This window comes from Piliocolobus tephrosceles, chromosome Y (assembly GCF_002776525.5).
Source record: "Piliocolobus tephrosceles isolate RC106 chromosome Y, ASM277652v3, whole genome shotgun sequence".
In the NCBI taxonomy this organism is placed as follows: Eukaryota; Metazoa; Chordata; class Mammalia; order Primates; family Cercopithecidae; genus Piliocolobus; species Piliocolobus tephrosceles.
Window position 1 is genome coordinate 7,924,466 of NC_045456.1, and position 23,015 is coordinate 7,947,480.

Below are 23,015 nucleotides of genomic sequence, written 5' to 3' on the forward strand. Positions count from 1 at the left end.
ACACACACACACACACACACACACACAGAGCCAGGTGTGATGGCACACACCTGTAGTCATAGCTACTCGGGAGGCTGATGCAGGAGGATTGCTTGAACCCAGGAGTTTGAGGCTGCAAAGAGCCATGATTGTTCCTGTCTCAAAAAACAAACAAACAAACAAAATGCAAAGTCAACTTGATACTGATTACATGTTGAAATTATGTTTTCTTGGATATATTGGACAAAAAAATACCTTGTTAAAATTAGTTTCATCTGTTTATTTTAGTGCAGCTACTAGAAACTTTTAAGTCACATGAAGCTCACATTATGTTTCTGTTTTCCAAGGCTGCTCTAGAGGTAGACAAAAGCAGCTTGCGTAATATGAATTCAGTAAAGGTCATAAAATATCTCCAAGGACTCTCCAGTTTACAGTTAGAAATTCACTTATTTGGTTTCAATTAAATAAGTCTTTGCTACCAACCTCTCCTTAACTGCCACCACCACTAAAAATGCAGATTTTCCTAGGAAAAGTAACGTTTTTCTAAGCTTTTGAACTCCTAAATCATTACTTGTCTTTAGTCCTATGGAACTACTTGCAGTTTGCTGAACAAGTCTTACTTTACCCTGTCTCCATTCCTGTGCTCACTACATACTTTGGTCTATAAACTCCTACTTGTCCCTCAAAACAGAGCTCAAAAATGGCCTCCACAGCAAAGCAGCTCTGACTTCTCACAGTGGTGTACTTGGCCCTTCCCTCTGCTCACACTGTGCCCATATTTGCCTCTTTCACAGAACATTTTGCACTGCACCGTGGTTGTGGATCTACTAATCTGTCACCCTTCTAGACCGTAAGCTCCTTGATATTTTAATTTCACGTTGTATCTCCAGCATCTAGCACAGTATTTGATATTTAGTAAGTTTTTGGCAAATGTTTGTTGAATTAAGGAAAAAAAAGATCAAGATCAAGTTGATGAATTTGAAGCCACTCCTGGTTCATGTTTTCTTTTTTGCTTCTGGTTTTCTTTACTTCTGCTATTCATCACCCATATTTTACATGTAATTTTACTTTTGGGTGCTGTGATATTTATGTAAGCCACCTTAAATAGAGCTTTGTCATTCTAATCTAGATGCTACTCACACAGGACAGGTGAAACCCAAATTGGGGCTTAGCCCATGAGGATTTTGGGCTTTGCCCAGGAAAGAATCCAAGAGAGAGCCAGAAGTAGAAGAAAACAACTTTATTGAAGAGGCAGTATTACAGCTTCGGTGATGTTACTGCTCTGTGACTGCTCCTGCAGAGCAGGACTACCCTGTAGGCAGAGACTGGCAGCTCAGGGCAATTTTGCAGTCCTATTTATACCCATTTTTAATTACATGTAGATTAAGGAACAGTTTATGCAGAAATTTATAGGGAAGGGTAATAACTTTGGGGTCATCACGTCATTGCCATGGAAAGGGGTGGTAACTCCCAGGTGTTGCCATGGCAATGGTAAACTGACATGGCACACTGGTGGGCGTGTCTGATGGAAAGCTGCCTCCCCCACCCCCCGCCGGCTCTGTTTTAGTTCGTCCTCAATTTGGTCCAGGGCCAGAGCCCTACCTCCAGAGACGAATCCCTACTCTTACCTTACTACCTCTCAGGAAATAAAACATGGTGGACAGAGCTCAAAGCTCAGGACTTCTGGACATTCACAACAATGGGGGCAGCAGTGGATACATGGGTATCCCTCTGGCAGCTGGCGTTGTAACTTAAGAGAAACTGTGGCATGATTGCCCTCAGCAAACTTTCTAGTCAACTTGAAGTCTCCTGCCAAGAGGATGCTTTGTTTATAGAGATGTTTATAATCATGGAGAAACAGGTTTGTACTTTGTCTTAATAGGTTTTTTTTTCTGTCTTATTTTGTTTATTTTTAATTATCATTGCATTTTAGAATGAACAAGAACCGGATCAACGGTGCTTTCTTTCTAAATGACCAAACTCTGGAATTTTTAAAAATCCCTTCCACACTTGCACCACCCATGGACCCATCTGTGCCCATCTGGATTATTATATTTGGTGTGATATTTTGCATCGTCATAGTTGCAATTACACTACTGATTTTATCAGGGATCCGGCAACGTAGAAGGTAAGATATTTAAAAGGAGTGATTGAAAGAGCATTTTCTTATTTCCTCATGACTTGGACAAATCAGGAGAAGATTTTCCTCTGGCTGAAGATGATGCCTTACATTTGAAACTTTGAAAAAATTGGTGATTTTCAAAAATATCACTGATGCTCTTGTCTTTAGATATATTTTAGAGTCCAATGTCCCTTACTTAACTAGGCTCCTTCCATGACTACCTTTCCCTCTATTCTGTACCACATAAATGTTTCACATCCAGGCTTGATTTTAATATCTGTGTTGTGATTTTGTAAGCTGGATATAAGGAGCTAAACAGACTTTTTGGGTAGGCAGAGTTAATCTTTGGTAGTCATCCACATCCAAATGCCAGCAGTTTCATAGTTCCATGCCTCCCTACCTTGGCTTACCTCTTGTTAGCCCAGTGCATGCAGACTACCATCTTGTCCCCGATGCATTTGTACTGTTATACTTCCCTCCCTTTGATAGACACTCATCCCTTGTGTGCCTATGATATTGAATAGAGCTGTGTTGCTCATGGCCTTTAAATCAACTCTCAGCACCAGAATCACCTGGAATACTCGTTTAACATGTAGGTTCCTTGGCCCTATTGCAAACCCACTAAATTAGAATCTCTGAAGGGATGCATTTTAATAAATACTCAGGTTATTCCAATTCATTGAGTTTGAGAGCTTTCAATTTAATAATTTATAGGTAGAGTTTCACTTCTTGAGTTCATTTACCTAGATTCTGGGGGCACTTGCAAGCTGCAATGCCTAAATTATTGATACTGCTTCAAGAGGGAATTTAAGACCTGTGGGGAAGTTACTGAGGTGGTGGAGAAGAAGAGGAGACAGGATTTCTCAGCATGATTTTGTTAACCAGTACCTCTAATCCAGGGGGGAAGATGGAAAAATCCTCAGCTTTTCACTAGACTTTAATGCTTGTAAACCTTCCTTTCTGATACTAAGGAAGAGGAATTCTGGTAAGTGGTAATTACAGTGACATGCATTTGAAAGTAACAGGGACATGGTTTTTAAAAGTGTCGGTTCCTACATGGGACATGTGGGATGTGTTTGGCTAAGTATGTGTTTGACTAAATGCTTCTCTTGAAGTTTACTGCTTTCCATATGTTTCACCGTAGTAACTAACAGAAGGTAATAATTTTAAATATTGGGCTTTGTAATTTTATTCACAAATGATAAGTAAAACGCTATGAAATAAATATGGTTTATGTCTAGTCCTCAAATTAAATTCAAAGATTAGGATCCAGTTACCCTTACCTGATTTTCTTGATGATCTTGGCATGACATGTAATGTAAAGAGACTTGGTACAAGATGTTCATTTTGGTTTTTCTTTTGAAAATATTGAGAAGTATTCTCATGCAATGCTTGAATACCTGTGTTTAATATTTTTGTTTTATATTAATCTTGAGATGCTGTGATTCTGTGTTCTAACAACTGTAACGTTAGTGAATTCACTCAGTCTACTTGGTTTCTAATTTCCTCACTAGTACAATATAGTGTAGGAGTTAGAAGAATGGACTCTGGAGATAGATTGCTTAGACCCAATGTATTTATCTCTTAGATTCTGCCCTTATATATAATCCATTAACTGTATGGATATCAGGAAGCACAATGAGTCAGGGAAACTGAGCTTAGGAGAATATAATTTGTGGTGCTAGAGTCAAGCTGGTCAAGTTTATCTTTACTGTTTGTGAATAGGTAACTTTTCTAGAGTGACAGTGAGGCGTACTGGAAATAATTAACTTGGTGGGATAAAAAGAGTTAATACATAGAGTGATTAGAGTGGTATCTGGCACACAGTGAATGCTCAGTAAGTGTTAGCTGTTACTGTTATTTTATGATTTTGCCATTTGCTGGTCTTTCAGCTAGTTTGTGCTGGGATTAGCTATCTCTTTCCTTCTGAGCAGATTCTGCAGTAATATAATAGTTGAGTGTGTAGCATCATAATTTGTTGCCTGGGAGAAGTGAAGCTGTTGTCACAAACTTGCCTTCACAAATTTATTTCATGTTCAAACTGGGAAAGCAGATGGACAAATCTCTTGTGTAAACCAGGAGAGCGTCAATAATTAGCAAATATAATCAGGAAAATTATGACAACCTTCTGAAGATAAATTGTTTGTTGTGTTTTAAGTTTGACACAATTTGTGGTGAGTTTCTCCTGGACAAAATGTTGTTTCAAATGTGAGGAGAAGGTGCAGTCTGAAGTGGGGAGAGCCCTGAAAATTGCGATGAAAGCCCTTTCTAATCATGGAAAAAATAGGAGTTGCCCCCAAAACCTTTAGTTTCGAGGAAGATGGTCAAAGAAATGTTCAACAGTCTAACCCATACATTAGATAATAGTGAACATAGTTTTTGTGGTACAGAATCTTTATTATTATTATTATTATTATTATACATTAAGTTCTAGGGTACATGTGCATAACGTGCAGGTTTGTTACATATGTATACTTGTGCCATGTTGGTGTGCTGCACCCATCAACTCGTCAGCACCCATCAACTCGTCATTTACATCAGGTAAAACTCAGAATGCAAACTCTCCCCCCTCCCCCCTCCCCGTAATAGGCCCCAGTGTGTGATGTTCCCCTTCCCAAGTCCAAGTGATCTCATTGTTCAGTTCCCACCTATGAGTGAGAACATGCGGTGTTTGGTTTTCTGTTCTTGCGATAGTTTGCTGAGAATGATGGTTTCCAGCTGCATCCATGTCCCTACAAAGGACACAAACTCATCCCTTTTTACGGCTGCATAGTATTCCATGGTGTATATGTGTGTGGTACAGAATCTTAAACTTAGAAGACCTGGAGGGACCATGGGATTATCTAAGTCACCATTCTGCTTCTATGGAGAAGAGTGCCAGAGTCATCTAATACACATATATATATTTAAACTTACTATTGAGGAAATTTCTCAGCAAAGCTTTAGCAATTCTGTTATCTTTGCCAATAACACCATTATATTAGTTATTCAGGGACGCTGAGTGGCATGTATGCAACCAATGGAGCCCAGACTAGGTAAACTCAAATACCACCTATTCCCTTTACCTGTATAATCTTAGTTGAGTCACCTGATTTCCAGGGATCTCAGTTTCTCCATCTGCAACAGGGAGATGATGTTTCACAGGCTTTCATGAGGATTGACTGACATAAATGTGTATAAAGTACCTAGGATATAGTGTGCAGTAAATAAACAGTAATTATTATTATCCAAGATCAGCTTAACCTATTGCTATGATTAAGAGGTGCTGGGAAAGGATCTCTTTTCCACCAAGATATTGTGGAAAATATCTTGGTATTTTCCATCATACTGTAGAAACTTCTCCAATTCACCAACTCATTGCTTGGATTTTATTAAATGCTTGTTTTATTTTATTAAGGTGTTGTTAACAAATAAAAGTTGTATATATTTATGGCATATAAGGTGATGTTTTGATATATGTATATATTATGAAATGGCTAAATCAAATAATTAACATATTCATCACTTCACATACTTATTTTAGGGGAGGAGATCACATACTTAATTTAGGGGGCAAGCATTTAAGATCTACTCTCTTAGCAGTTTTCAAGTATGCAGTACATAATTATTAACTACAGTCATCATGCTGTACAGTACATTGCCCAAACTTACTCCTTTTGTCTAAGAGAAACTTTGTGTCTTTGACCAACATCTCCCCCCACCCACGCCAGCTCCTGGCAACCACCATTCTCCTCTCTGCTTGTATAAATTCAACTTTTTTAGATTCCACAAATAAATGAGACCATGTGACATTTGTCTTTCTGTGCCTGGCTTACTTCATTTAGCATACTGTTCTTCAGGTTCATCTGTATTGTCACAAATGTCAGGATTTCCTTCTTTTTGAAGGCTGAATAGTATTTCATCATACCACATTTTCTTTATCCATTCATTCATTGATGGACACTTAGGTTGATTCCATACCTTGGCTGTTGTGAATAGTGCTGGGTTGAATGTAAAAGTGCAGAAATTTCTTTGATATAATGGTTTCAATTCTTTTGGGTGTATACTCAGAGTGGGATTGCTGGATCATATGGTAGTTTATGTTTTATTTTTTGAGGAACTGCCATACTGTTTTCCATAATGGCTGTACTAATTTACATTCCCTGCAGTAGTGTACCAGGGTTCCCTTTCCTCCACATCCTCACCAACGCTTGCTATGTTTTGTCTTTTTGATAATAGGTATTCTAACAACTATGAGGTGGTATCTTATTGTGGTTTTGATTTGCATTTCCCTGATGATAGTGGTGTTGAGCATTCTTTCACGTACCCGTTGGCCATTTGTATGTCTTCTTTTGAAAATTTTCTATTCACATCCTTGCCCATTTTTAAATTGGGTTATTTGTTTTCTTGTTATTGAGTTGTTTGAGTTTCTTATGTATTTTTGGATATTAACTCTTTTGCTGTGCAGAAACGTTTTATTTTGATGTAAATCCCATTTGTCTATTTTTGAATTTGTTTTTGTGCTTTTGGGGTCATTACCCAGACCAATGTCATGGAGCTTTTCTCCTATGTTTTCTTCTAGTAGTTTTACAGTTTCAGGTCTTATGTTTAATTCTTTAATCTATTTTGAGTTAATTTTTGTATTTGGTATGAGACAACAATCCAGTTTCATTCTTTTGCATCTAGATATCCAGTTTTCCTAACACCTTTTATTGAAGAGATTGTTCTTTCTTCATTGTGTGTTCTTGCCACCTTTGTTGAAGATCTGCTGGCCATAAATACATGGATTTATTTCTATCCTTGCTGTTCTGTTCCATTGGTCTATGTGTCTGTTTTGATGCCACTACCATGCTGAATAAACACTTTTTTAAAATGCAAGTAATCCTATGAGGTCTACTGGTCACCACAATAGTGGTGAATTGGTTAACCAGCTCTCTGTCTAAAAATACCCTGATTTGTAGCATTTGCCAGTTTCCCATCAAGGCTGAAAAATTCTGAATAAATATTCTGATTTGTAGCATTTGCCAATTTCCCATCAAGGCTGAAAAATTCTGAATATTTAGCAATCAGCCCTTGAAAACCCATACCAGCCAGATCTAGCACACCATTACAGCTGCTACCTCTTTGTGAAATACCTAGAAGAGGTTGCTTCTCTATTGCCCTCTAGTTGAGAATAGCAGTTTGTGGAAATGAGAGATTCATTGAAGGAAAAAGCTTGGAAACGTGATTTTTAAAATTTGGGGCAACAATCAGGGAGCAGAACAAGTGGGAAGGCAACCAAGATGAACTGCATATACTTCACAATAATGTCTCTACTAGATTTAGTGTCTAGCCACAGCCTAGAAGTAGATGTGTTAGTTATATGGTCAATTTTTTGATGGTAGTGATAATGATGATGGTGATAGTGATAGTGATGGTGATGGTGGTGATGGTGATGAAGTTGATAATGTGATGTGTGTTTTAATAGAGCACTAAACTAAGACTCTTGGTTTTGGTTTCCAGTCTCAGGCTCTGGCATTTGTTAGCTGTGTCTTTGAGCAGGTCACATAAGGAAAATGATGACAATATTTTCTTAAATAGTGTAATGATGAGAAGACAAAATCAGAGAATATACCTAGTGGTTTACATGCTAGAAAGTGCTATATCTGTTAAAGTTACTAGCATGATCATAAAAAGCAGTTATAAAGTGCTAATTTTATATAACCTGGAACTTTGTGGTTTATAAGGAGAGTCATGGACACAGCACAATTTCAGATTTACATGTACATACTAGAATTGATATCGAATCCAGTATATAAATAGACTGTTACAATGTTAGACCTTAGTTGGATCTAAGATCACAACTGGGTCTTAGGAAGGGACCTTAACAATGATTCAAATCCAACCCTCCAGAAACCAGAGCCCAGATAAGTAAAAATATTTTATTGTTTTATTGACCATCCATTCTGTGATAGGAGCTGTAGTATGTATTGTAGATGAGACAAACATAAATAACACGGATGGTCCTTGCCTAGAAGGAGATTATAATCTTATAGTAACAAAGCCAGGTCAAAGACTTAGGACATAGAACCCTAGCTAATGCTCCTAGCTGAGTAGAGTCATTAGTAAATTTGCTTGCTTTGTTTCTAGTTATACTTCTATTCCTGTAAGGTCAATAGTAAATAAAAATGCATTTGGATTTCCACAAATCTTGTTTTTCACACAAGGGGATGTGGCTCAGTCAACACTTTTATATCCTGAAACTTCACATTCTTACAAAGTCTTAATTAAATGAATAGTCTTAAAAATAGAGCTGTAAATAAAATGAGAATGTCATAGCGAATATAGCAAGTGTTTTTCTTTGCTGTTCTTAAATATACATACCTGATAAAAATCTAATGTAAGTGTGTTGAGTGAAGCCTGGGGAGAGTAAATAGAGTTCTAGGTCAACTCCTTTCACCAATCTTGTTTCATTCTGAAAGACAAGTTACTCTACATATTTGAGTGTCAGTTCCTTCATCTGAAAAACAGGGATGAGGCACGTAGTCGTGGTTGAGTGGTTAAAACAATGGATTTGAAAAACAGTGATAATAAACTCTGCATAATATCGCAGTAAGAATTAAGTGAGATGATGTATACAAAATGCCTAGTCTGATTTCTACCATGTAATAAATACTTAATATTATCGTTAGCATTATCATTGCTATTATATGGCACATGTAAAGCAACTTGCCTACAGTCACATGGTTAAAAAGTAATAGTAACAGGATTTAAAACCAGATAGGTTTGATTTCAAAGTCCATCAATCTCACTGTGCTACAATGCCCATTCAAATCATTCCAGTAACCCTATTTTCCCCCAGAATCATCCAGAGCGATTCTGAGGACAGTCTCAATTCCCCGGTAATTGATTCTGTCCTGTTTGAAAATCATACTTGTCTGTCTTTTATTGTCTTTCTGGCTATTCTTGGATCTTGGCTCTTTAGCTTTATTTACTTATTTATTTATTGAGACAGAGTCTCGCTCTGTCACCCAGGCTGGAGTGCAGTGGTGCGATCTTGGCTCACTGCAAGCTCCACCTCCCAGGTTCACGCCATCCTCCTGCCTTAGCCTCCCGAGTTGCTGGGACTACAGGTGCCCGCCACCATGCCTGGCTAATTTTTTTGTATTTTTAGTAGAGACGGGGTTTCACCATGTCAGCCAGGATGATCTTGATTTCCTGACCTTGTGATCTGCCCACCTCAGCCTCCCAAAGTGCTGGGATTACAGGCGTGAGCCACCACGCCCGGCCTCTTTAGGTCTTTTTTTTTTTTTTTTTTTTGAGACAGAGTCTTGCTTTCTTGCCCAGGCTGGAGTGCATTGGTGAGAACTCTGCTTACCGCAACCTCCACCTCCCGGGTTCAAGCAATTCTGTTGCCTCAGCCTCCCGAGTAGCTAGGACTACAGGCACGTGCCACCGCGCCCGGATAATTTTTGTATTTTTAGTGGAGATGGGGTTTCACCATATTGGCCAGCCTGGCCTCGAACTCCTGACCTCAGGTGATCCACCCATCTCAGCCTTCCAAAGTGCTGGGATTACAGGTGTGAGCCCCCATGCCTGGCGGTCAACTCTATTTTGTTTGAAGGAGGACAGAAATATTCTTTCTGCTTTTGGCACCTTTACTTTATCTTATAACAGAGCAAACCCTGTTCTTCAACATCCCCTAGCTCTGAGGGCCACACCTGATACTTCTTTTCTCCCCTCTTTTGCCCCTTTTCTCTCTATATTTATGAGATATATGAGAAATATTCACTCTCAGGGCTCCTCGGAGCTCGTTCCAGGTATTTTAATCAGTTTTTTCATCCTCTTCCTGAATCCCCTGACATTGCAGGAATAGCATAAGTAATTAACACTTGATTTTAGTTTTCAGGAAAAAGAACTCATGTTTTTAGCAGAACATCAAATCAGAATGATCCAGAAAGATAGTTAAGTTTTATTATTCTTAGTAAAAGCAACGCACGGGTAGTGAATCAGTTTATTACAGCAAACACTATGAAACGTGACAAAGTGATACATTACTGTTAGATAACCTTTGAGCTGCTTATCATGTCCACCAAGCAGCAAGTTCCTGACACTGCAATTCGTGAAGTCCAGCAATGCCAGGACTCTGCAACTGGATCTAAGGTTGTAAAAGAACAACATGCACCTAATTTGTCACTGACACAGCTCAGTTTGATAAATTTCCACAGCAGTTCCCCTCGGAATCTTTTTGTTTGAGATATTGTTCTTCTTCTAAAGAAGAAAAACTTGTCCTCATTTGTTTACATCTTCCTTTTTAGTTTTTCCCCATTCATTTGTGATGCCTGATGAATCACTTTTCCTTGTTGCTGGGAAGGGGGAAGCGAGATTCCTTGTAACGATCACGTACGTCTAGCTCTTTGTCATTTTTCTTCTGACTCCATAAATACTTTATTTTATTAACTGAAGAAACTGGAAAATAGGCACCGGCAATCATTATTTTGAAGACTACTGTTGCATTGCCACCTACTTCAGAATGCTTCCTTTACTAAAATGTTTGTAATACAAGTTTCATACTTAACATATACAAATATCAGGGTAAAATTTGGCTGTCCACAATCTATTTATTGTTGTGGAAAATTATTCACTCCAAGCCCAGTGAGGAGTGATTTTGGGAGAATTTACATGAGATAGCCATTTTTAATGATAATTTATAGACATTTGCTACTTACAGTTTCATCTTTAGAAGAAACATTCCTCTCTCTTGTAAAGCATTAAAATGGGGGGAGGGAGGATGAGTGTATATGGCGTTTTTCCCTTTCATTGAATTCATTTTAGGACAAGAACTGTATCTCTTCCATACACATAGTAGACACTCAAAATGTAGCTGTTAGTGAATGTTGGATAGTATGAATGGAAGTGATGTGATTGATGGTTATAGAATGTCGATGTCCTTTGCTTTCTGGAGGATGTGGAAAGTAACAATACACCTATCTACAGGAAGAGGAACCAAAGTGTTCTAATCCTCTGGTGGGTAATTTCACCTGGGAGGATCCTCTCATCACATTAAAATCTATGTCCACCCCAACCCATGCTGATTGCTGATTGCTGATGCTTGGCATGGCCAGTGCTGTGTCTTCACCCCAAGGATGGAAAAATATAGCAGTCTGTCTTTCACTAGGTCTCTAGGACCACAACTCCTGACTTTCAACCCAGCATTGGACCAGAAGTTTTATTAATAAATGTTTAAAATGTGGCATCTGCAATTCAGTGATTGCCTATTGTGTCTAATTGTGATATTTAATGGTGGCATATGCAATGATAAAATACTTTCAAATGATGACATTGGGATCTACAGAATTGGAATTCTACTTTACCTTTGTTTTAAATGAACAACTATTTGAAATTATTTAATAAACCATCAGCCCTGATATAAATGACGAATTGATGGGTGCTGACGAGTTGATGGGTGCAGCACACCAACATGGCACAAGTATACATATGTAACAAACCTGTACGTTATGCACATGTACCCTAGAACTTAAAGTATAATAATAAAATAAGAAAATAAAAATAAAAATATATTATATTGTATATCAAAAAAAAAAATAAACCATCAGCAAAGCCTAAAATACAAGAGATATAAGAAATTTCTTGTGTGTAAAATTCCCTTCCTTCCTTCCTTCCTTCCTTCCTTATTTCTTGTAGTAAAGCCCATTCAAGGTCTACCTAGGGCTACTGCCTGAGTAACTTTACCTACAACGTTAGTCCATACATACATACATCTAATTGTTCAGTCTACCATCTATCATCTGTCCGTCTGTCCATCCATCCATCCATCCATCCAGTCAGCCAGCCATTAATTTATCATCTAGCCAACCAGCAATTGAACTACATTCATTGATTATTTTATCCATCTGTCCATCCACCCTTCATCATTTGTTCAGCCACCCACCCACCTTCTACCCATCCATGTATTTATTATCCAGCCAGTCAGCCATTAATCTACTTTCATTGATTCATCCACCCATAGAGTTGAATGCCTACTTTGTGCTGAGTCCAGATCAGCTGTTTTGCAAAACATTTTTAAATTTGGATTTTTCTGATTAGGCTCCTCATTATAAGATTTAGGTCAAAACAAATTGGAGGGGGTGGGGCTGGAACACAGGAAAAACATATATGTGATTTACTCAGTGTATGACATCAGGACAGACTTGTCAGTTTTTTTCATTGTTGGAAATTTTCACTAGATTTCTCTTTTGGCAAAATACAAGTGTCTTTTTAGAATTAATATTTTGCTTATGGGGGTGGTATCTTGAGACCACGTGAATATCCTGTTCTCCAACCATCCCTCACATAATGGTTTAGTATCCATTGATAATCCTCATCAGAATCAATTATTATTACAGTGGTGAGTTTCTGTTCCTATTACTCTTTCTATATTCGTTGGCATTCTTCTATAAAAAAAGGGCTTTCTCTTTTCTCCACTTTCTTCCACCATCTTCTTTAAAGCACATTCTCATGCAGGACTAATAAGAATTCCATCTCAGTCATCATTGGGGCACCTTCACCATCTCCTCACCTGTTAGAGACTCACCAAGGTCCTGAGGGACTCCCATAGTGGTGGGACTTTACCCTGGTCACCACTGCAGTGCCTAACATCTCAGCCAGATGATCTCTTCGTTTCTGCTATTTGGCATTTCCACAAATTCGTGGAACAAGAGAATCCTTTGCAAGTCCAGGAGCCTCATGCCTAACATCATTCCTCTATGGTGTCACCATGGAGTGGTGCTCCAGCATCCAACCTGTGATAAGCCTTAGGGAAACCCCTCCTTCTTTTGGTTGCCTAGAGGCACCCACCTCTCTTTTTTCTTTTACTGCATGATATCAAGCATAATTGTCTCATTGTTTTAGTCTTTCACAAAAGACAGGAAAACCCTTTGAATTTGAGTCTACAGTTTTCCACACTCCAAAGAAATATTACAGATCTGCATATTACTTGGGTTGGAGTCAGCAAGGTCTACAAAGGGTGAAACTATGAGAAACTCAAAAATTTATCCTGTCATATGGAATTTTTGGAGTGACCTGGAATTATAACTACAAGTTGTAAAATAGTTAGGGAAAATGTGCTCTGAGTTCCAAAATTGTGACTTGCAAATTAACACAGTTATTTTGTAATGAGTAGAGCCAAGCAGCAATTTCTGAAGTTTATAGTACTTATTTTCTACAAAGTAATGTTAATTTGCTTTCTGATAGCTCATTTCTATTTGTTTTTCACTCAACATTTTCAGACCATTAATTTGTCAAATCCCATGAGAGGAATTTATTGCTTTTAACAATTCAATTGTTATTAAGTTGTTCTCCTAGAGATGGATTTTAAACTTGCGAATTTACTATACATTTTCTTCACATTACTTCATGCAATTTGTGTGTGTGAGTGTCTATGTGTATATATGTGCATATACACTCATATTCATTCATATACATATTCATCTATATTGATCTTAGTATTCTAAATAAGACCACTTGTTTTGATCACTATGTATACGTCATCTATACAGACCTCTCATCTTGATAGTATCTTTTCACCTCACCAACTCTTTATGGTCTTTGAAATTTGTTTGAAAATTACACAATATCATTAATTATTTCATTGTTCTAAGATTCCTATTCCCTTCCTGTTCTCCATGTTCATACAGAAGACCATATGCAACCATGGTTATGGTCCTTCTAGAAGCCAATCACTCTTTTTTATGTGCTTTTAGAAAGAACAAAGAACCATCTGAAGTGGATGACGCTGAAGATAAGTGTGAAAACATGAACACAATTGAAAATGGCATCCCCTGTGATCCCCTGGACATGAAGGGAGGGCATATTAATGATGCCTTCATGACAGAGGATGAGAGGCTCACCCCTCTCTGAAGGGCTGTTGTTCCGCTTCCTCAAGAAATTAAACATTTGTTTCTGTGTGACTGCTGAGCATCCTGAAATACCAAGAGCAGATCATATATTTTGTTTCACCATTCTGCTTTTGTAATAAATTTTGAATGTGCATGAAACTGAAAAGCAATCAATTATACCCATGAACACCACTGAAATCATAAGCTATTGATGACTCAAAATATTCTAACATACTTTTCTGACAATATAGTGTATAAATGTGGTCATGTGGTATTTGTAGTTATTGATTTAAGCATTTTTAGAAATAAGATCAGGATTATATATATATTTTCACACTTCAAAGACCTAAGGAAAAATACATTTTCCAGTGGAGAATACGTATAACATGGTGTAGAAATCATTGAAAATGGATCCTTTTTGATGATCACTTATATCACTCTGTATATGACTCAGTAAACAAAAGTGAGAAGTAATTATTGTAAATGGATGGCTAAAAATGAAAGTATTGATATACAGGGTAGAATTTTATCCTGTTATCACACCAACAGTTGCTTATATATTTTCTGAGTATCAGCCCCTAATAGGATAATTCTATTTGTTGACCATTTCTACAATTTGTAAAAGTCCAATCTGTGCTAACTTAATAAAGTAATAATCATCTCTTTTTGATTGTGTGGCTGATTGCGGTCTGAAATTTATCTTCACACTGTGGAACATAGTCTTGTTTTTATTGGTTATCTTTAGTTTGCTCTGCAGCCCTAGAAATGAATTATTTTTGTTGTGTGTATCCTTGTTTGAAGACACCTTGTAGTTTTTAGGTTGATTCTATTTCCAGATAGGCCATGAATAATTCTAAATTCTAAGAATAATGACTGTACATTTATTAATGAAAATAAAATTTGCGACTCAATTTCCCACCACTATCACCCATAGTTAAAGTTACAGCAGTAGTCTCTAACTCACTTCCCTGCCTCCAGTGTGCCTCCTTGCATACAAACTCTAAGATAGGTAGCTGCATACAGCAGGTTTATTGGGGCATGTGCTCAGGAGATACAGCTTTAAGAAGTGAGGAAGGCAAAGTGTGGCGGACAGATGTTAAGGTGGCCCCCATCATTCCCATCTCTTGTATTCACGCCTTCATATAATCCCCTCCCCTTCAGTGAGTATGGTACCTGTGGCTTGCTTCTAATGAAGAGAATACAATAAAGGTGATGAGATGTCACACTCCTGCAATTACTTTATATTATATCTGAGTCTGTCTTGCTAGCAGATTTGTTTTTGAGATCTTCTTGCTGTCTTGATTCACTAAGTGGCCATGTTGGGAAAGCCCATGTGAAAGAAACTGTGGTCAGCTTCTAGGACAGAGGTGTCCAATCTTTTGGCTTCCCTGGGCCAAATTTGAAGAAGAAGAATTGTCTTGGGTCACACAAAATACACGAACACGATACCTGATGAGCTAAACAAAATTCGCCAAAAATGTTTACGAATCTGTGTTGTTCTACATTCAAAGCTGCCCTGGGCTGCAGGCAGCCCGCAGGCCACAGGTTAGACAAGCTTGCTCTAGGAATTGCTGGTGACCTCTAGGCACCAAGGACAGCCTCCAATCAACAGCCATCAAGAAGCTGGAATCCTCAGTCTTACAACAAGGAAATGAATTCTGACAACTGGAGTAAGCTTGGAAGCAGATTTTTCCCCATTCAAATCTCCGGATGAGAATGCAGTCTGACCTATGCTTTGCAGCCTGAGCAGAAGAACCAGTTAGGCTGTACCCAGACTCTTGACCATGGACACTGTGAGATGATAAACGTGTATTTTTTTAAGCTGTTAAGTTTGTGGCAGCAACAGGTAACACATAGAGTAGGATTAGGCAGAGGGAGAAACAACCAGAAACATGGTTACAATAGAAGCCTCAGCTAATCTTTCTGGAAGCCCAGGAGCTGGGGCTATTCCTGATTGAGTTAAGGGAGCAGGGTCTTTATATCTCCACATTGGCCAGGCATGCCTGTGGGTGCCTTCTGGGAGAGGGTCTATCCTTGAAAAAGGCAGTTCACTGTGGCTGGATGCAATTCCCATTGAAGGACTCAGCTGTGAGCCTTCAATAACCAATATTCTTAGCTGCTAGGAATGGGTGTATTGGCTTAGAAGAGGGAGCCTAGAGGTTCCCCTAGAATATCTACCGGTCCATTGTCTGTGATACAGCCTGAATGAATGCCCCAAATGTAAACCTGGTCCTGTTAATTCCTAATACAGACACTTTTAAATGGCTTATCATTATCCTTAGGCTAAAGCCACACCCCTTAACACAGGGCCTGCTAAAGTTTGACACCCCCTCCACCTCCACCTCCCTCCCTATCTTCATCTCTCACAAGTTCTCTCTTCCATCCAGTCATACATAGATCTCTCACTTCCCAGCTTTTGAACAGGCTGTTTTCTCTACCCTACCTCTCAGCCACTCTTGTACCTTGTTCTTAGGATCTTTCTTACGTAAACGTTTTGATCTCAGGAAGTCTTTGCCAGACATCCAGGATATGTGCTGCTAGAACACCCAGATAATTATACTCGTCTCACTGAACTGTAATTATTATTAAATATGTTTTCTATGGAGGAAGGGGACCACAAAGGCAAGAGTGTTTTAGGGCCCACAGAAGTCCTAATGCAGTCTTGTCTCCATAAACATTTTTGTAACCCACTTCACTTTGCCCTTGACCTCCAACCAAATATAATTAACTATTGCTTTGTAATTTATGTCTACACATTTTTGTTTATAATGATTATAACACTTCATTTTATTTACTTGTTTATATGTTTGTATCTTCACACTAAATATAAAATTCTTAGAGGTAGTGTTCAAGTCACTTAGCAGAGTGCCTTGTCTGTTTCCTTATTTTCTCCCTTCCTTCTCTTTCCTTTATCCTACAATGTTGAGCAAAACCAAACACAATTCATGCCCTTGTGCAGCTGAAAGTCTGTGTAGTCAGAGCTCAATGAATGTGTGCTAATAAACAAGCACATGAAGTGGTAGCTGTTGCAAGCTCATAGTTTTATCCCTTCTGGGAGCAAAGCCTGCCCCTCTCTCTGTAAGTGGAAGAGTTTGAATATGTGGGTAGAAGATTTTTGACTTGAACACCATTTTGACTTGGGAACCATATGCTATTTAATATTAGTAGGCTTCCTTATTGTTAGAAAAGGAATGAGATTTGACCTGTTGGTTGACAAGATGTGACTTACTAAATAATTATTCTCTATCTTAGACTCTTTTGAGTGGTATACTTAAGAAGAATAATTTGACTTTGCATAGAGAAGTCTTTAACTGGTGAAACATCAGCTGAATTCAATCAGTGTGTGCTAGGAAGCATAATCCAAGATATGCATTCTCAACAGGGTGTAAATTGTTCTTGGCCGGGAGAAAAAATCTGAGATATTACAGTGGTTTGCAGTTATATTAATTCATTCCCGCACTGCTGTAAAGAAATACCTGAGACTGGGTAATTTATAAAGAAAAGAGGCTTAATTGGCTCACAGCTCTGCAGGCTGTAAAGGAAGCATAACCACTTCTGCTTCTGGGGAGGCCTCAGGAAGCTTCCAATTATGGTGGAAGGCAAAGGGGGAGCCAGGTGTCTCAAATGGCAGGAGCAGGAGAAAGAGAAACCAAGTGGGGAGGTGTTGCACACTTTTAAACAATCAGATCTCATGCTAACTCACTCACTATCATGAGAACAGGACCAAGAGAATGGTGCTGAATGATTCATGAGATATCCACTCTGATGTTCCAAGCACCTCCCACTAGGCTTCACCTCCAACATTGGAGACTACAATTCAATATGAAATTTGATGAGGACACAGGTCCAGATGATATCAGTAGTCCTCCAAATGATCACAGTATGTAAGCAGGTAAACAGTATATCTAAAATATTAAAATTTCATGGGATAACTATTAAGAAAAAGGTCTAAAAGGCCACAATAACAAAAAGAAGATTGAGAAACACTGATTCTAGGTGTTTCTTATTTTGAAGGCATGAGACAAACCCATTTTGATCATGAGACCATTTTCTTCACTGTTTATTCTGGTGGGGAGGGAATTTATTCCACTGGGGGAAGGTCTGTTCCACTAAGTATCCTTATTGGAGAAGTTTTCTATGCTAGCAGAGACGTTCTGTAACCTTGACAATCAATGTAACAGCAAAATAGAGCTTATATCTCCTGCCTACTGCCTTTGACAAACACTCTGGGTAATTAGAGAGCAGTCAATCATCAACCACACCTCTCACTTTTAATTTACTGATCCTGTAATGTGCCATGAGGGAACACATTGTGAGGTGATATGTACTGGAAACAAAATGTTGTAAAGGAAGTGGAAATATAGCTGTCATTCCAGTTTCCAAGTTTCTAGCAAAAACTACTTGATGAAACTGGAAGGACAGAAATGTCTGAAAATCAATTCACTACAGAAAGAAAATGCACTGGGATGGTGATACCTGGACTTGCTTCACAGAAGAAATGTAAATGCAGATAACTTTTTTTTGGTGTAGTTTCATCATCTATGTTTTTCACAAGAACTAACCATTAGAAAATATAATATAAAAGAATTAAGCAAGTTATTGCATATAGAATGATAATGATCAGATTCCAGATACGAGTACCACTACACAGATTATGCACATTTATCATCATTCCTGGATGAGAAATAGGGAATAGGAGAGAACACAGATTAAAAACCAAAGAGCAAAAAGAAACGCAAAGTCCAAATTCTCAGTCCTTATTTCAATTCATGGGGTCCCTTAACATAATATTTTGTTTCCCATTTTACATCTTATTTTCCTGTATAAAATATTCTCAAGTTTAGTTACCTCAATTACATAAGAAAATGCACGTTTTCTTTCCTTCCTTCTTCCCTTCCTTAAAAACGTATTGAATGTCCCACCACTTTACTGAAGACACCATGCTAGATTCAGATAATATAAATAGAGAAAGAATGTCCTATAAGGGACCAATTCATTAATTATGATAAAATTAAGTTGATTACCAAGAATATCATTATTTTAAAAAAATTTTGGCTTGAACGAATGAATAACTTTTAGCTGTTATTTATTGAGTCATTCTGCTCTTTATTTTCATAACATTGTTCTAAAAGGACTTTTATTCTGGGCACAGAATAAGAGCCAATTTATAGTACACGACATTCATCTTTAAAAAATTATTATAACACAGTAGGGCCAGTAGGGGGATGCAAGTAGTTGGTGCAAGTCTTTATAGTGGTACTGGCCAGTAGGGGAGAGTTTGGCCAATAAAAAAATGACAATTGTGTCTCTAGATGTAATTTTTCCATAATTACCCCTTGATGTCACTTATATTTTTTGAAAACTGGTGAATACATAAAGTAAATATGTGTGTGGGGTGTTGGATGAAAGAAGACATTTAATCAGATCCAGAGAAGGTACATTTTTCAACTGTCTGATGTCTTGTGACCCAATCTGGCAGTAGGATCCCAGAACAACAGAGCTAGGTCATACCCAAGACCTTTGGAAAGGGTGGAACAAGAACTCTTGGGCATGGCATAGAGCAGAGGTGACCGACCACTAGCCACCACAGGCAAGCAAGCCTGGAAGGTGCCACTGTCCAGTGCCTTGCTACAGTGAACAGGTGGCCCTTATTTGCAAAATTTAGCAAAAGTTTAATTAAGATTCATGTCTTAATGGTTCTTGGAGTCCCCTGGACTCCATTTGTCATCCTAAGCCATTGGCTCATAGCCTGCCACATTTAATGATTTATGAAGTATTTGGCAATATTCAGTTTGTATCAAGGTTGCATTTGAAAACTTGTGAGGTAGAACCATGTAAAGTTACTGCTATGTAATCATTTTGACCCACAAAATGGCAATTTTGTATACTTCAAGCTATTAGTTTGCTGGTCAATCCTTTGGAATTTAGGAAAGATATTTCCCTATATAATTGATTTATGCTGATACAGCCATCAGGCCAAATCACAGTAGCATATTATCTCACAATATATCTGAAATTTTGCACATCTATACATAAAATATTAGAATGCAAACTGTTATAATGCCAGCATAATGAAAACAAGCAGAAGAGAACACAATTTAATAAGAATCAGCTTTTATTGTATTTTGTCAGTGCTTAAGGAAAAGCAGCATTTTTAATTTTTTTCATACTCTTCTGCCAAGAATCCAGATTTTTATGGGAAAACAAGAAAGTACATGGAACTAGTAAAGGAAACTTATAGGCATTCTAAAGACTTTTAAAGGACATTGACCCTGGTTAATTAAAAAATAGGTCTACATTTGCTATTGGCTTCACCACCATCCACTCGCTCCTCAACTCTTTGCATCCTGACTTCCATTTCCACACCTTGAGAAAACTGTTTCCTCAAAGGTCACTGTAAATTTCTGGTTGTCAAGGTCACAGCTTTTTGGTCCTTATCTCCTAAATCTCTTTGAAGCATTTTACAGTGTAGGGCGCCCTGTCACCCTCTTTGACAGAATCTGCCTTTTTGGCTTCTGGGATATGACCTCATCCTTTTACTTCTTCTTCAGTCTCTCGGACCATTTCTAAAGAAGCTAGGGAAAAAGTTGAAAGAGAAAGAAAGAAACAAGTGAAAAATTATGAGTAACATTGTGTAAAGTGTAGTTGAGCTCTCAGTAGTGAAAGAAAGAACAGAATTGCATTTTGTGCATAATGAAGACAATAAAAAAAAATTTGGGGTTAATGGTTCTGTCTGCTGACTACCAATAGCTTGATTGCTATCCAGAGAAGCTTCGAAGTAAGAGAAAAAAAGTATGTAGGTAGTTATTTGAATATTAAATGACTGGTGGCTTCACATAGTGAAAAAGAGCATGAAGACCAGAGGAAAACATATCCACAATCCCTTATATGCAACTCTAAAATCCAAAAACCTCTAAAAACTATTTGGTGGCAACACTTGACCTGAGCAGACATAGTGCTCTTTATCATCTTTGTTTATTATGTGTAATGGTCTTTATTTATTGTACTAAATGAGACCATCATGTTATTGAATGCAGAAATATTCAAGTGTTTGGTGATAGGATGCTATCCCAGATCCCACTGGGAGTAGATGAGTATACAGCATATGTACAGCACTACCTTGCACTGCCTGAATTCTAATCCTAACACTACCATTTACTAACTGAGTGGCCCCAGGTGAGCAAGGTTTCATAAAAGTGGAGAGGAGGCAATCCAGTGAAAAGAACTAGTTCCCATTTGATATCAATAGACTATCTTTAGAAAGGAACTAATAGTTGTTCTATATGCCCAAAGAGTTATTGGGAGAATAGAATGCAACAATATTAAACCATAAAATTAGTAAAGAAAATGTGGTCTGTAAGTGAAATTTTTCTTTATTAAAATTGTTATTGAAAGTATTCAACCTGAGGCCATAAAGAAGTAAGGAAAGGGTTTACTTAAGGGAAATACTTTGCTATATGAATATTTAATTGTTCCTGTGATGACTAAATATTTAGAAGTAGGATAATCTATCCATCTGGAAAAATGCAACCACACATTGATCTACTCTGCTAGGGAGTGTAGACAATGTATCTATCTATTTGAATTTTCAACACAAAGAAATTAAAGTCACTGCAAAACTCTACTAATATAGTTGCAGAAAACAAACTGCAGAGAGAGAGAGAGAGAGAGCACGTGCGAGAGAGATTGAAAAGCTAATTATACCAGTATTAACCTCCATCCAATCAGGTAATGATGACCATATTTTAAAATGATTACTTTTTTTTTCTGACCATGACTATCATTGTACCAGTTGACATTTATTGAATCAACTGGCTTCCCAATCAATTCAGTTAAAAAAAAGTTTATCTGATGGATGGACAAGCTATTTTGTTAAATTAACTAGTCAATATGGTAAATCTTTGTGGATTGGTCAAATTCTAATGCTACTTAGAGTCTCTTATACTGAGGATTGGTGCCTCTGACTTATCTGCCAGGTATGTGGGGGATGAGTCACCCGTTCTATTTCTTCATTGCTTGGGGCTCCTGCAAGCAAGAACTCAAAGGTCCTTGAGAAGACAGAGCCATAAGCCAGCAGGGGAACAATCTATTGCTCTGATAAGCCTTTTGGCTTTCATCTGGGACAATTCCAGGTGACATAATGTGCTCTTGTGAGAGCTAAAGAAAATTTAAACCAATGAATATAAGAACTAAAATCTGCTTGCTCAAAAGTGGTAGAGGTTTGCCAAAGTTAATATCTCTGCCGTCGTTGCAAGAGTGATCAAGGCCCTTATTAAATTCCCATCACATATTATATTTATTTGCTAGATTGTCATTTGCACAGCTGTAAAGGGGGAATACCAAGGTTCATTTTAGTAGTGCAATGATTGCAGAACAGTTTTGAACACATTGCTTTGACACAGCACATTTCAATAGATCAGTAAACAAAACACAATTTACAAAACCTCCCCAAGGATTATGCTAGAGTCCTTTTGTGGGGAGAGAGGTGGGAAGTTGAGGGTGTTGTGGAGGGTTAGAAATCAATGTACTTGGCAGTTTTTTTTCATAGTTTCACAGTTCTTTTTATCTTTGTGCTAAGAATTCAAATAGATACCTAATATATCTACTTATTGCCTTCTACCACCTTCCTGTGAGATCTATGTGTCTTCCCAGAAGGATAGGTTATCTAACTTCCAAGGTTTAGTCATTGAGGATATGAATATTTATATATAAAATAAAATATTTTTCCTAAATAAATCTTTTTTTTTCCCGTAGTTTGTGGACTCAGGTAGTTTCAATATTACTTTGTATAAATAACATAAAAATTGTGTTCACAGGTCTTATTTTATTCATTAATTCTTACTGTTTTTCATTATTTCATTTAACTCACTACGATCCATCCAAAGGGATAAGGCAAGTATTACTAATTGCATTCAACAAAAGAAGAAACAGAGGCTAAGCGAATTTAAATATGTTGCCTGAAATCATACAGCATTTAAAAATGTTCACAGGTTGTGTTATAAGATTCGTAGTGATAGATTGTTTTTGTTCCTATTTGAAATTATGATTGTTCTATTTTT

General features: G+C 37.7%; 1 protein-coding gene across 1 annotated transcript in view; it reads left to right on the forward strand.

The window, feature by feature from the left end:
* Window positions 1–14,631, forward strand: part of CLTRN (collectrin, amino acid transport regulator) — a 38,677-nt gene extending 24,046 nt beyond the window's left edge. Inside the window, exons 5-6 of the mRNA XM_023199054.1 lie at window positions 1,913–2,107; window positions 13,822–14,631. Coding sequence (XP_023054822.1) covers window positions 1,913–2,107; window positions 13,822–13,978 — 352 coding nt within the window. The 3' untranslated portion in view covers window positions 13,979–14,631. The remainder of the gene's footprint in view (window positions 1–1,912; window positions 2,108–13,821) is intronic.
* The last annotated feature ends 8,384 nt before the right edge of the window (window positions 14,632–23,015 follow it).